A 13,876-nucleotide genomic window follows, 5' to 3' on the forward strand; every position below is an offset into this window, starting at 1 on the left:
GACATGTCAGTGCAACAGTGTCCAACATGAAAAGAACTTCCATAAAACCTTTATTACTGCAGTTTACTTTTTAAAATGAAGATTTCGGATTTTGTCCTTGGTGGTGCTCCATCACTGTGAGCACACACACAACACATACGATCACTTATGATTTATGTATGTATTTATTTTTAATCTCTCTTCTCTTTTCCTTAAAACTGTTTTCACGCTATTTTACTTTCAAACACTCGTGCTTTCGTCTTTTAATTTGGTCGTATTTCTGTGCCTTTGTCAGAAAGAGCCACCAGAGGGCGCTGGAGTCCCTGCAGGCCAGTCTGGATGTGGAGGTGAAAGGCAGGACCGAGGGTCTGAAGCTGAGAAAGAAGCTGGAGGCCGACATCACTGAGCTGGAGCTTCAGGTTGACCTGCTGACCAAGAACAACACAGAGCTCAGCAAGAACTGCAAGAAGATGCAGCAGCAGATGAAGGTTCAGCATCAGAAAAATCTAAATAAGAACCATTTGTTGGTTTATACACAGTTTTCAGCCCATTAGTTCTTCATCTGACAAAATACTACAAGGAATTAAAACTGGAAATATTTTTTGAAATGCTCCACTTTTTGTCATTATGTTTGAGAAAGTGTTTCTTCCTCTTTCCAGGATCACCGGTGTCAGTGCTGTTTAATGTTTATTTTTCTCCAGCAGGTGGCAGCGTTGATTGATTGATTGATTTTTCATTTTCAAAACTAAATAAGGTATTATTATTTAAATGTTAATATAGCAGCCAATAGCTACTTTCTGCGTAAATATGTAGCAAAGAATGAAGCAACACTTCCTCTGTGTCTGCTGGAATCTGAGCTTTTATGTTGCTTGGTTTCATAGCTGGACCTGCCACATGTGCACGTTTAGTGCATGTAAACCCATCCATCCATCCATTTTCTTCCGCTTTATCCGGAGTCGGGTCGCGGGGGCAGCAGCTCAAGCAAAGCTACCCAGACCTCCCGATCCACACACACACCTCCCCCAGCTCCTCCGGGGGAACCCCAAGGCGTTCCCAAGCCAGCCGAGAGATGTAGTCCCTCCAGCATGTCCTGGGTCTTCCCCGGGGCCTCCTCCCGATGGGACATGCCCGGAACACCTCTCCAGCGAGGCATCCAGGGGGCATCTGGAAAAGATGCCTGAGCCACCTCAGTTGGCTCCTTTCAACGTGGCGGAGCAGCGGCTCGACTCCGAGTTCCTCCCGAGTGACCGAGCTCCTCACCCTATCTCTAAGGGAGCGCCCAGCCACCCTGCAGAGGAAACTCATCTCGGCCGCTTGTACTCGCGATCTCGTTCTTTCGGTCATGAGCCAAATCTCATGACCATAGGTGAGGATCGGAACGTAGATCGATCGGTAAATCGAGAGCTTTGCCCCCCTACTCAGCTCCCTCTTCACCACGACGGTCCGATACAGCGACCGCATCATTGCAGATGCTGCACCGATCTGTCTGTCAATCTCACGCTCCATCCGTCCCTCACTCGTGAAGGGACAGATGGAGGCAAGGACACTCCACTGACCTGAAGAGGGCAAAGCACCTTTTTCCGGTCGAGAACCATGGCCTCGGATTTGGAGGTACTGATTTTCATCCTGGACGCTTCACACTCGGCTGCAAACCGCCCCAGTGCACGCTGAAGGTCCTGATTTGACGAAGCCAACAGAACCACATCGTCCGCAAACAGCAGAGACGAGATTCTGTGGTTCCCAAACCAGACCCCCTCTACACCCTGGCTGCGCCTAGAAATTCTGTCCATAAAAATAATGAACAGAACCGGTGACAAAGGGCAGCCCTGGCGGAGGCCAGCGTGCACTGGAAACAGGTTTGACTTACTACCGGCAATGCGAACCAAGCTCCTGCTGCAGTTGTACAGGGACCGGATAGCCCTTAGCAAAGGACCCCGTACTCCCGGAGCACCCCCCATAGGGTGCTCCGAGGGACATGGTCGAACGCCTTCTCCAGATCCACAAAGCACATGTGGACTGGTTGGGCGAACTCCCATGAACCCTCGAGCACCCGATGGAGCGTGAAGAGCTGGTCCAGTGTGCCGCGACCAGGACGAAAACCACACTGCTCCTCCTGAATCCGAGGTTCGATTATCGGTCGAATTCTCCTCTCCAGTACTCTGGAACAGACCTTACTGGGGAGGCTGAGGAGTGTGATCCCCCTGTAGTTGGAACACACCCTCCGGTCCCCCTTCTTAAACAGAGGGACCACCACCCCGGTATGCCAATCCAGAGGCATTGTCCCTGACCGCCACGCGATGTTGCAGAGGCGTGTCCCACAGTCCCACAACATCCAGAGACTTAAGGTACTCCAGACGGATTTCATCCACCCCAGAAGCCTTGCCACCGAGGAGCTTTCTAACCACCTCGGTGACTTCGGCCTGGGTAATGGATGAGTCTGCCTCTGAGTCCCCAGTCTCTGCATCCTCTTTGGAAGACGTGACAATGGGATTGAGGAGATCCTCGACATATTCCTTCCACCACCCGACAACTTCCCCAGTCAGGGTCAACAGCTCCCCACCCGCACCATAGACAGTGTTGGTGGAGAGCTGCTTCTGCCTCCTGAGGCGTTGGATGGTTTGCTCAAATTTCTTTGAGGCCGACCGATAGTCCCCCTCCATGGCCTCCCCGAACTCCTTCCAGACCCGAGTTTTTGCCTCATGCGACCGCACGGGCTGCGGCACGCTTGGCCTGCCGGTACCTGTCAGCTGCCTCCAGGGTCCCACCTGCCAACAAAGACAAGTAGGACTCCTTCTTCAGCTTGACGGCATCCCTTACTTCGGGGATTGCCGCCGTGACAGGCATCAGAGACCTTGTGACCACAGCTATGAGCAGCCGCATCGACAGTGGAGGTGGAGAACATGGTCCACTCGGACTCTGTGTCTCCAACCTCCCCCAGGATCTGGGAGAAGTTCTCCCGGAGGTGGGAGTTGAAGACCTCGCTGACAGAGGGTTCCGCCAGTCGTTCCCAGCAGACCCTCACGATACGTTTGGGCCTGCCAGGTCTGACCGGCTTCCTCCCCTCCCAGCGGATCCAACTCACCACCAGGTGGTGATCGGTCAACAGTTCAGCCCCTCTCTTCACTCGAGTGTCCGAGACACGTGGCCGAAGGTCAGATGATACGACTACAAAGTCGATCATCCCACTCATGTAAACCCCACCTTGTGAAACCAGGCAGAGACATTAGTGACAGTCTCTGTACTGTGCATACAAAATGGTGAAGAATAGTGACATTCCCGAAACTGAACCCCCCCAATCAAGGACATGGTTGGACTAGAATCAACACCAACACCAGCTCTGGTTTTTCTCTATGAAAAGCCCTTCAAGGTACTACAGGCTCTAACTTGACTTGGCCCTGTGTTCCTTGTTGATGCTGAGCAGGGAGGGGGCGGAGCCTTAGCGTAGAGTCATTAAATCATTTATCCGGCTTTAACAAAAGATTATTTGTTGATGAAAGTTTTCCAGACCTGAGCAGTTTTCCATATGTGGGGCAGATTGCTATTTATACCACACTTTGCTAAATCAATATGGCAACTTTGGCTAATGGCAGCTGCAGATTACATCATCTGTTAGCTAATGCTAACAGTGTCTGTTGACTGCTGGGCAGAATGAAAGAAAAATTTAACTACAGTTACTATATGTGGTCATGCTAACCATGGTTAGCACGAACAATGTACACTGTAGTTTGTGCTAACATACGTAGTCACGCTAGTGGTGGGTACAGTTCCGCTAACTGCTAATTATCGAAGCTAACATTTTCATTATCGGATTAGCTTTCCAGATAACTTTGAAAACCATCAGCGGATGAATTAGCTTCCGATAAATTTAGTTCCGATAACTTTTAGACTGCTAACATATGTTTGCGGGCATAGTGAATAAAGCTCAACAGTTAAAAACAGTCTGAAATCAAAGATTTTAGTGTGTATCTGTTACTTGTTTTGTAGCAGACAGACAACCATGAATGGTAGAGCTCCATCCTCTGCAGGCAGAAGAGAGCTGACTACGAGAGAGAACAAAAGCGGAAGGAGAGGGAAAAAAAAGATAATTTATCTTCACACCATAAAGACCTGCTGGCATATCACTGGAGTCATGCACAGGCTGACAGTTTTGACTTATGGTTATAATTTTAAACAAACTAATTCCGGACACATCATTGAAATTAACTTCACGTCTGTCATTTTATAAAGTGAAAATATCAGCTATATGTTTTAGTTTTAAAGTAATGCACTTATTTTTAAGGTTTTAGCATTTAGACACACATGCCACAATGCATTATGGGAACATTAGTTTCCTGATGTCAGCAGTGGTTGGTCAGTATAACCATATACAGAAACGTGGTGGGTTTTACAAATAAATCTGTATTTATAAGAAGAGCATTAGCATTTTATTTAAGATGACTTTTCATTCATCAAATGTGCCACGTTGATGTATCATTCAGCGGTGAAACTCACAAACTCAGAAACGGTTAATTTGATCAATGATTATTGATGATACGAAAAATCAGAAATAATCACTGAGGTTTATGTGAGGTTTTTACCGAACGTGCAGCAGAAACACTGAATAAAATCAAGATTATTTTTTCTTATGTGATATGTTCTGGGTTTTTAGACATACCTGCTTATTTCTGGTGCACACATGCAAGCATGTGCACGCACACACACAATGAATGAAGTCAAATATTTGGTGTCAGGAGCTGCAGGTTCAGCTGGAGGAGGAGGTGCGAGGCCACGAAGTACGCAGGGAGGAGCTCGCCGCTCTGGAGCGACGCTGCACTCTACTGGTCAGCGAGGGAGAGGAGACACGCACCGCCCTGGAGAACGCCGAGAGGGCTCGCAAATCCCTGGAGGTGGAGCTACAGGAGGCCAACGAGAAATCCGGTGACCTCAACAACCAGGTGACGCCGGTTCTGGAAGGCGTCGGTTCTGGAAGGAGTTTACATCAGATGTCTCATCCTCCTCCTGCTCCTTCCTCCTCAGGTCCAGTCGGCTGCGAGCGGGAGGAGGAAACTGGAGGTGGACCTCCAAACTTTGCAACAGGAACACGAGGAGCTCCAGGGCGAACTGAGAGGATCAGCCGACAAACTGAAGAAAGCGAGCTGTGAGGTAAAACGCACGTTCACCACACACGACTCTACGAGTTTAACTTCAGAACGTGTCGTCAGTCTGTCGTTTCTTCTGCTTCTCTGAGCTTTAATCACAGACACAGACAGTGTGATGTCATCGGCACCATTTTGGTGATCACTTTTAATTGCTGTGTTGTTGCTCGTCGTCAAGGTTACGTTGTAATGTTTGGACGTGCTGCAAAAATCGCTCTTGTGAGGCAGAATTTTTATGCTTTGAATTCGAACTTGTTGCATTTACTTCAGAAAGCTCGACTCGCTGATACGGAGTCATCAGCCGCTTTCACAGCTGACATCCGGTTTATGCACTTTTGCAACAACTGGAAGGCTTAGTCATTAATTTAGGCCACACCCCTTGACTTCTGAAGTCCATCCAGATTGTCTATAGTGCTGCTGGTGTTGCTTTTGATTATTTAAAAAAAAATAAAATAAAATAAAATAATCATCACCTTGCATTTTATTTGGGAAACTGGTTTAAATACTGCTCCCTTGTGGCCAAAGTAAAGAATGTCCATTTAAAAAGACTGAACAGAATTTTTTTTTTTTTTTTTACATAAAATATCTTCCCACCTGCTTCTCTTATCAGCAGCTGAATTTCTGTGGACTGAAACGTTTATCAGATGTGTGAAATAATTTGTGTGTGTGTGTGTGTGTGTGTCAGCTGGCTCGTGTTGGCGAGGAGCTGCGTCTGGAGCAGGAGCACACGCTGCACCTGGAGCGGGCCAAGAAAGGTCTGGAAGGTCAACTCAAAGAGATGAGCTCCAGGCTGGCTGAGGCCGAGCAGACGGCTCTGAAAGGAGGCAAGAAGATCATCCAGAAGCTGGAGGGGAAGGTAGATACAGCTGGAAGTCACTCACCGTCACACCTTCTTACACTCACATCAGGTTAGGGGTTTGTTTCTTTCTTTTCAGGTAATTTAAAAAAAAAAAGCTGTATTTTAAAAAACTGGAGTAGAATTTTTTTCTGCAGTTGTAGGCCACATGACATGAAATACAAAAAACAGAGAGCTTCTTAAACCTTATAAGACATAACAGATTCTAAAAAAACAAAACAATGGAAATGCCAACATTTAACTGGATTTACACATTTGTCAATTATGTGTATTATAATTAGGGATGCAGCAGTACCACTTTTTTCCAGACTGAGTACAAGTACGAGTACATACAGTTGTGTACTCGTCGATACTGATTACCAATACGAATACTTAATGATACCTTTGCAGTTTTATGATGACTTTGAAATCATGTTTTATTCATCAGTTGTTCCTCACTTTTTGACTGTAACCGCTACCAATATCATTAGCTTTGTTTTTATTTACAAACATTTCACTTAAATCATGTAACTTCACTTTTTGATGACAACAAATTGTCATTAACATTAACTGTGTGTTTCTTAACAAACATGACACTGAAAGACGTCTCACTGAAATGTAACCTGTGGACTTCAGCACGCAAAATACTGTATACAACACCAGGAACACAACTGAAACTGTCCATCAGTAACTTTACTTCTGTCTGTCAGGACTAAAAGCCTTTTTTGAAAATATGAGGGGCAGATTCTTTTTGATGAAAAGAAGCTTCTCTGCTTAATCTAAAAACTGAACAACAAAAAACAAGTGCAGATCAACCTTTAATTGTAATTGTTGCACATTCTGAGTGCCAGCAAATGTCTAATGAATAACTGATGAGTTCAGTGAGTGTGTGATATGTTTGCATGCAGGTGAAGGAACTGGAACTGGAGCTGGACTCAGAACAGAAACGGCACGCAGAGACGGTGAAGACGCTGCGGAAGAACGAGCGGCGGCTGAAGGAGCTGCTGTTCCAGTCGGAGGAGGACCAGAAGAACCAGCAGCGGATGCAGGAGCTGGTGGAGAGGCTGCAGAACAAGATGAAGGCCTACAAGAGACAAGTGGAGGAGGCTGTACGTACCTCTGCAGCCTGCCACCACCTGCGGGTCAATCAAGGGTGGTGCATGCAAATGAAGCTCCAAACAAAGATCATTCATTCATTGATTCATTTTCTGTGATTGCTTCATCCAGTTAAGGGTGAGTGGATGAGAGGTGACACCGTGGACAGGCCGCCAGTCTCTCAGTGCCCTCCAAAGAAAGTTAAACGTTTTAATGTTAAGAACCTCACAACATCCTCGTTCGGAAAACAGACATTTAAAGTTAAACTGAAAAGGAAAAATATTGTTTCCTAACGTGCACTCATTTACCGTATTTTCCGCACTATAAGTCGCACCACAGTATTAGTCAGATCTGTGCAAAAGTGCATCAAGAACAAAAAAAGTGACAGGCAGGTCTACAGGCAGCTACATGGGCAAGACAAAGTGGGTGTTTGGATCAATAGTCCATTAACGTTCACCATATTTTCATCACTTTATCTTCATTCTATGCACTTTCAACTTGGTGACTTCTAAGATCACAGCAGTTACTGTTTTTGAGTTACTGTGTTAAACTGAAGCAGATGGACTTGTTTATCTATTTGCCTATGCATGCAAAACCTAGAAACAGCATTCAACACATTCTAGATTTGTCCTCCACTAGAAAACTGAACATTTCTGCTTTTTTTTTTTTAATGGAACATTGTTTTTTAAAATTTCTTATATTTTATTGTCCTACAGGAAGAGCAGGCAAACATGAACCTAGCAAAGTACAGGAAGACCATCCACGAGCTGGACGACGCTGAGGAGCGAGCTGACATCGCCGAGTCCGCTCTCACCAAGATCAGGACCAAAAACCGAGGCAGCTTCGGGAAAGGATACTCATCTGTGAGTAACTGCACCAGTCACCACATGAAACGCCGAAAATCAACCGCTTCAATGCTTGATACGAGAAATCTGTTGTCTTATCTCAAAAATGTGATGTGATTAGCAAAAAACTAACACCAGATTTGGATTCAGCACCCCAAAATGACCCAAAATCGATTAAAAACTCCATGCAAGAAAAATCGTGTTGACCAGTGTAATTTAACAGCGTTCCTCCTCAGTTTGATCCAGAATGTCTCAACAACCACAATTAATCAGATCTTCAGATTGTAGAAAAGTATTTTGTCAGCTCTGGGGGCGGGTGAGACACATTCTGGTTTTTAAATATGTGTTTGCTTCTTTTTTCACTTTTATGTCACAGTAAATTAAATAGTTTTTGATTTTATAAGATAAACCCCCAAAATTTAAGACATTATGTTAGGCTTTGCAAAATTATAATGATAATTTAAAAAAAAATAACCTCCTCTGTTGCTACAAATTATCTTTGGGAAATTCTATTGTACCTGCATTAATGGTAAATGTCCACCAGGTGGAAATATTGCTCCATTTCATGAACCTTGTGACATGATGACAACCAACATATTGCTTGAGTTATAGGTATATTTTCTAAAAACTAAAAATGAGTTGATTGTGAAAATAACTGTTCATTGCAGATCTGGTAGTGTAACGTTACATCCACTATCGCGCACAGGAAGGTGCAGGTCATGTGTTCACTGCAGTCTGTCTGCAGACTGGACAGCTCTGATTTCACAGTTTGTGATCTGGATTTGTCCTCAAATATGTCCTTTTGTTGCTATTTTTAACTTTCTGTCATAAGGTCACATCATGCCTGATTTATTTTTTTTAACTTTACCTTATGACATCAGAGGTGTGGCGCCCCCTTTTGACAGCTGGCAGCTCTAATAATTGCTGGCCATCATTTCTGCAGCAGAGGAACACACTCTAAGTTCTGTTCTAGTTTAATATCGTGAGCTACACTTTTCCTTCTTTTTGTGGATTCCTCTTTGTGATGTCATAAGGCTCTATAGCTAACAGTTTCCTCTTTAGTGGCATTGTTAGTGGCAAAGTCTGCGCTCTGTAACGAGCGCGGCAAAGACCAAAATGTTGGTGACGATGACACGTTTCCTCCACCAGGGTTACAGCACCCCATACCCGGGCCTGGTCCGCTCGCCCAGCTCTGTGGGCTCAGAGGGCAGAGGGGAGAAGATCCTCAATGACGACAATGAGTCCGTCAGCTCCCTCATCCCGGCGTACCTCAACTCCCTCAAGAAGCTCATGATCGAGTAACCGGAAAGCTCGCCACGAGTCTCCAATGTTTCAGGTGCTACGTCGCTGTGAGGTCTTATCTAGAGATGATATGAAGTTTGAAGAAAAAAAAAAAGATCAGCGACTGATACTGTCATTTCAAACACGAGCCCCACGGACGCTGTACATTTCCACCAAGTTTACGAAAAATCTACACAAATCTGTGCCATAGCGTTTGGATCAGACTCCAGCGTGAACGCAGATCTGCGTCTCGTTACCATTTCACATCATCAACAACAACCCGCGTCTGGAAATTTGTATATTTAAGTTGACTGGATTGTCAACTTCGATAAACGGACTGACATTAAACCAACGAAACAAGACACAGATGTGCAAACAGTCTGCGAGATTGATGATTTCATCTATAAAATGTCAAAAGAAGTGTGACGAAAAAAAAACCCCATAAAGGTTTAGAGAAAAATGATCAGCACTCCAAAATAGAGAGAAATCCATTATCCTGCTTCAGCCAGTTTACTATAGCGCCCCCTGGTGACACTGGCGAGAGATCACACCATTTCTCTTCAGTGCCTTCAATTACACTGTAAACAACACGACTTTAAAGCAGGAAAGTCAGTTTTCATTATTACAGCCTTTTTAATAATTAGTAAATAATTATGCTAAAATCATATCAGTGTCCTTTTCAGATCTATGTAATCAGCTTTTGAACGTTTTATTTGAGCGTGATGATTTTCAAGTTTTTAATTATCTGCTAAAAAAAAAAAATCATAAATAGGATTTTTAAAAATCTGCATTGCAAAAAATTAATATTGTGTATGATTTTAGCAGGTAATCCTGCAGTAAAACTACTTGAAAATCATCACCGGGTAGTTGGGGAGGTGTTATACAGGAAAGGGGCGGAGTTTACTGATAACTACATTCGATAGTTTTATGACCTTTTAAAAGTCTGCCTCTGTAGAACTGAAAGGGAAATTATAATTTTACAGTGTAATTATTTTTAAAAAAGGAATGTCAAAGTTCAACTAAATATTAACACTATGTGGCTGTGGAATAATTAGGAGGTGCTGTAGTTTACTGTTTAAAACCACTTTAAAGTCAACTGGTAAGAATTAAAAAATCATTTTCAAAGGGCTTTGAGGAACTTTACACTAATTTTGTCAGAAATAAAACAGGAAAAAAGATTTGAGAAGCTGGAAGAAGTTAGAATCCACCTTTTTAATTGATAAATGACTTCAGCGATAAAAGAATTCACAAAATCAATCAGTGATCTGGTCAGTCAGCTCATTCTGTCAGCTCTGATTTATTGTGCAGATTACATACGTCGATAAAAGGAATCATTTTTAATCCACAACTGATGAGACTGAGTCACATGACGGGAACAGAAAATATCTTAACAAAAAGTAAATATTCTGAAAATGTATTAATACAATTTTCAAAAGATGTTCTGAAATGATTTTTTTTTTCTTTTTGCAGACTGAAGGTGCACAGAGATTTTTAAAAAAAATCCACATTATTGTCTTTGTGCAGTTAAAACAGTTTGATTCTGGAAAACTGTGTCCAATATTAAATTCACAGTTATTTTGGTCATAAAGATTAAATGAAAATTCTCCATTTTCTACTTTTAACTTTTAACTGAATCTTTATTTTCACTGCCTGAAATTGTAACGTGACCAAAACATTTGATATTTGAATGTGAAAGTATTTGTTTTTGCCGGGAAATAAAGACCTTTTTCATTTACAGCGACGTTCCCCTGTTATCTTCGGTTTGATTTAAATTTTTATTATTTTTAGGACTGTTCTTTAGTTTGGTGTTATGTCCTTTATGTCGACTCGTGTTCTCTGCAACAGTGTCATTAGACAAACAAAAATCTTCTGAAATATCCCCCCCAAAAAACAAAAACTGACATAAGATATGCATCTTCATTTATTAAAGAAAAATTCAAATTATTTTTTAGCAGTTAAAACACAAAATCTTCAGTCCAGTTCGCTAAGTGATACTGGACAAGACAAGATGTAAAAGAGTATTTTAGCTTCTGACAGCAAATTTAAACTGTAGAATGTTTTTTCTACTGCATATGGAAAACACTCAGTATTATATATTATCATTGGTACCAAATTTCTATATGCATCTTTAGACATGATTCCACTATTTTATTTTACAGCCTTCATGTCTCTTTCCTTTATTCATACATCTCTGTATTTACATCAGTCTGTGTAGCAAATATGTTTATCTTCAACAGCACCACATAAAAAAATTACAAAAAATAATAATAAAATATCTATACATAATTTGGGTATAAAGTGCAACCGGCTGATCGATTTTAAACAGGAAATATTAATGGAGGAATCTGAGCGATGCGATCCGGCAGACATGAGACAAAATATTTATCGAACTGCTAAAAACAAACACACCTGCAAATCTCTGTATTTAATATCTGAGGGTGATCCTCAAAGTGCCAGCTGTGGCCCCCCGGTGGGCCCTGAAGGTACTGCAGATTGGCTTTTGGAAGTGTGTGTGTGTGGGGGGGGGGGGGGGGGGGGGGGTGTCATTAAAAATGAATAAAAATTTTCAAATTTGTAATAAGTTTAAAATGACCAAAAAATATCTTGTGACTATTTCTAAAATGTAATTTAAAATAATGAACCAAAGCACATAAGAAATACTTCAACAGCCTTGTGATTAACCGTTTGGATGAACCCTGCAAGATTATCAGGTTTCAAAATGGGAAAAGGCATTTTTAAGTTTAGGAATGGCTGATTTATGAAGTACATTTAGTTTTTTTAGTTACTCAGTTCTCCCCACCAGGGGGCAGGCTTGTGACCGTCTGATTATGAACTCAGAAAACTCAAGTCTCAGGTTCAGCAGGTTTTTTTGGAAACAGAAGCTGTGACGGTTGTTTCTTCATGCACAGAGGGAAATAGTGACAGAAAACCTTCTTAAATCAAAGTCTGTTTAATGTGGCGTGAGGATGAAACAAACAACACGCTGCAGGTACCATGAGGAAAAATGTAAATGATGGCACAATAGTTACTTTACTCATTTAAAGGTGGTTATTGATCATTTTAATACTGGGCAAAGAAGAAGCTGAAATGCAACATATTTTCTGTGAACGCTGTATCGTGAAGTCTCATGTCTGTTTCGAAACTTTTCGTCAGAAACATTTCTTCAGAAACATGACAAATGTGGAGTCAAATTTTACCACAATAACAATCGACTTACGCGGTCATACTGTTGACTGTATGAGAATGATTAAAATTAATTTCCACTAGGGGGCAAATTAGAGCTGAACTGGCAAGAGAAATCGTACTAGCGATGTTGCACAAAATTCTCAGACAAGCTTATGTGTCACTGTTACACGGCATGATGATGTCATTTAACACTTCTTTTTGCCCCCCGCAGTTCGTGGCAGGTACTGCATTTACAAAAGGTGACATGCTAACCTCGGAGAGCGCGCGAAAACAACGCCTGGAACAACCACAGGACTGTCGTGGCATCACATGCAAGGACGGAGTTAAAGAAGTACAACTCAAGCCTTAGCTGCAGCATTGAATGTCTCCTCACAGTGGCGGCTGTTAGTATTGCAGGTCCTCAGCAGCAGACAGTGACGCTCTGCGCTCGGAATGCGTTTTGTTTATTTGTTAGCAGCAGCTGTTAAATTGTGTCGCAATGGGAACAAAGTAACACAAAGAGCAGCGCTGCAGAACGACATGAAGCTGACGGGAAATGACCGGTGTTCGCCTGTTGATCGCTATCGTTCACCTGGGTGTCAGTTCACTCAGAGTTCTCGCGCTCGCTGTTCCCACGATTCCCACTGATGATGGCGGTGCGTCGGCTTTCGCAGAGCTGATGCCTCGATTTGATCGTTCGTGTTTCTCGCTAAACAAATTGCCCTCAGAAGAGCCAGATAGCGGATTGTCAGTCAAAACCCGTCCAGTCAGGCTTCACTCGTCTCGTCTCTGGGTCAGAGTGGGCGGGGCAAAAGGCGCTGTGCTGTGCTGAGGTCAGATCTCGATGTCGACGGGTCTGATTTCTCCGGTCTTGTTCTCCAGCACCCACAGCTCTCTGTCTCTAGTCGGGTCCACACACTGCAGCAGCTGGTCCACTGGCTCCATCGTCTGGACAAACACGGAACAGCAGTCAAAACTCAAAAGACTTTTTTTTATGATTTAGTTGCACAGAAAGTACATTTCAGTGAATCAGATTTAAAAAAATTGTTATAAATCTTATGTTAAATATCAACAGGAAAGATTCCATTAATACAGTTTATTCAAATTAATATTTTCTCTGTCATTAAATGAATACATTTTCCTACATTTTTTCTATTAATATTGATGTCATAATGCCACCATGAAGAGATCAAAACATTAAAATGAGCATTCACTCACATTTGCTTTCTCACTCTTAACTCTATTTTTCCACATTATCTTATTTGATTGTATGTGTATTTGTATGGACTGTCACTAGATGGCAGTATTAACTACTTTCTGAAATAAAACCAGCAGGTGAAAAACTGAAGAACTCATTAAACTTTGGAAAATTTCTGATTTGTTTGATTTTCATTATTTTTTTCCTCAAGAATAATTAATTAGATTTTTATGAAAAATATATTCAGGCATATTTACAGCAATAATATCTATGAATGTTTAAGACTTGGTGCCGATTTAGATTAAAAAAAAACTTGTTTTTTAGTTATTGTAGAAATTCAGTT

At 42.4% G+C, this 13,876-nt stretch overlaps 2 protein-coding genes across 5 annotated transcripts in view; one reads left to right on the forward strand and one right to left on the reverse strand.

Moving 5' to 3' along the window:
- Nucleotides 1-10,905, forward strand: part of LOC117531092 (myosin-16) — a 99,856-nt gene extending 88,951 nt beyond the window's left edge. For all 4 annotated transcript variants that reach the window (XM_034194132.1, XM_034194131.1, XM_034194134.1 and 1 more), the window contains exons 17-23: nt 275-467; nt 4,710-4,913; nt 4,996-5,121; nt 5,800-5,970; nt 6,858-7,058; nt 7,761-7,907; nt 9,039-10,905. In XM_034194132.1, the coding sequence (XP_034050023.1) occupies nt 275-467; nt 4,710-4,913; nt 4,996-5,121; nt 5,800-5,970; nt 6,858-7,058; nt 7,761-7,907; nt 9,039-9,191 (1,195 nt within the window). In that variant the 3' untranslated portion in view covers nt 9,192-10,905. The remainder of the gene's footprint in view (nt 1-274; nt 468-4,709; nt 4,914-4,995; nt 5,122-5,799; nt 5,971-6,857; nt 7,059-7,760; nt 7,908-9,038) is intronic.
- LOC117531093 (growth arrest-specific protein 7-like) overlaps nt 10,453-13,876 on the reverse strand; it is a 110,767-nt gene continuing 107,343 nt past the window's right edge. The window contains 1 exon segment of the mRNA XM_034194135.1: nt 10,453-13,283. Coding sequence (XP_034050026.1) covers nt 13,170-13,283 — 114 coding nt within the window. The 3' untranslated portion in view covers nt 10,453-13,169.

The sequence above is a fragment of the Thalassophryne amazonica genome, chromosome 18, assembly GCF_902500255.1.
Source record: "Thalassophryne amazonica chromosome 18, fThaAma1.1, whole genome shotgun sequence".
NCBI classification, from domain to species: Eukaryota; Metazoa; Chordata; class Actinopteri; order Batrachoidiformes; family Batrachoididae; genus Thalassophryne; species Thalassophryne amazonica.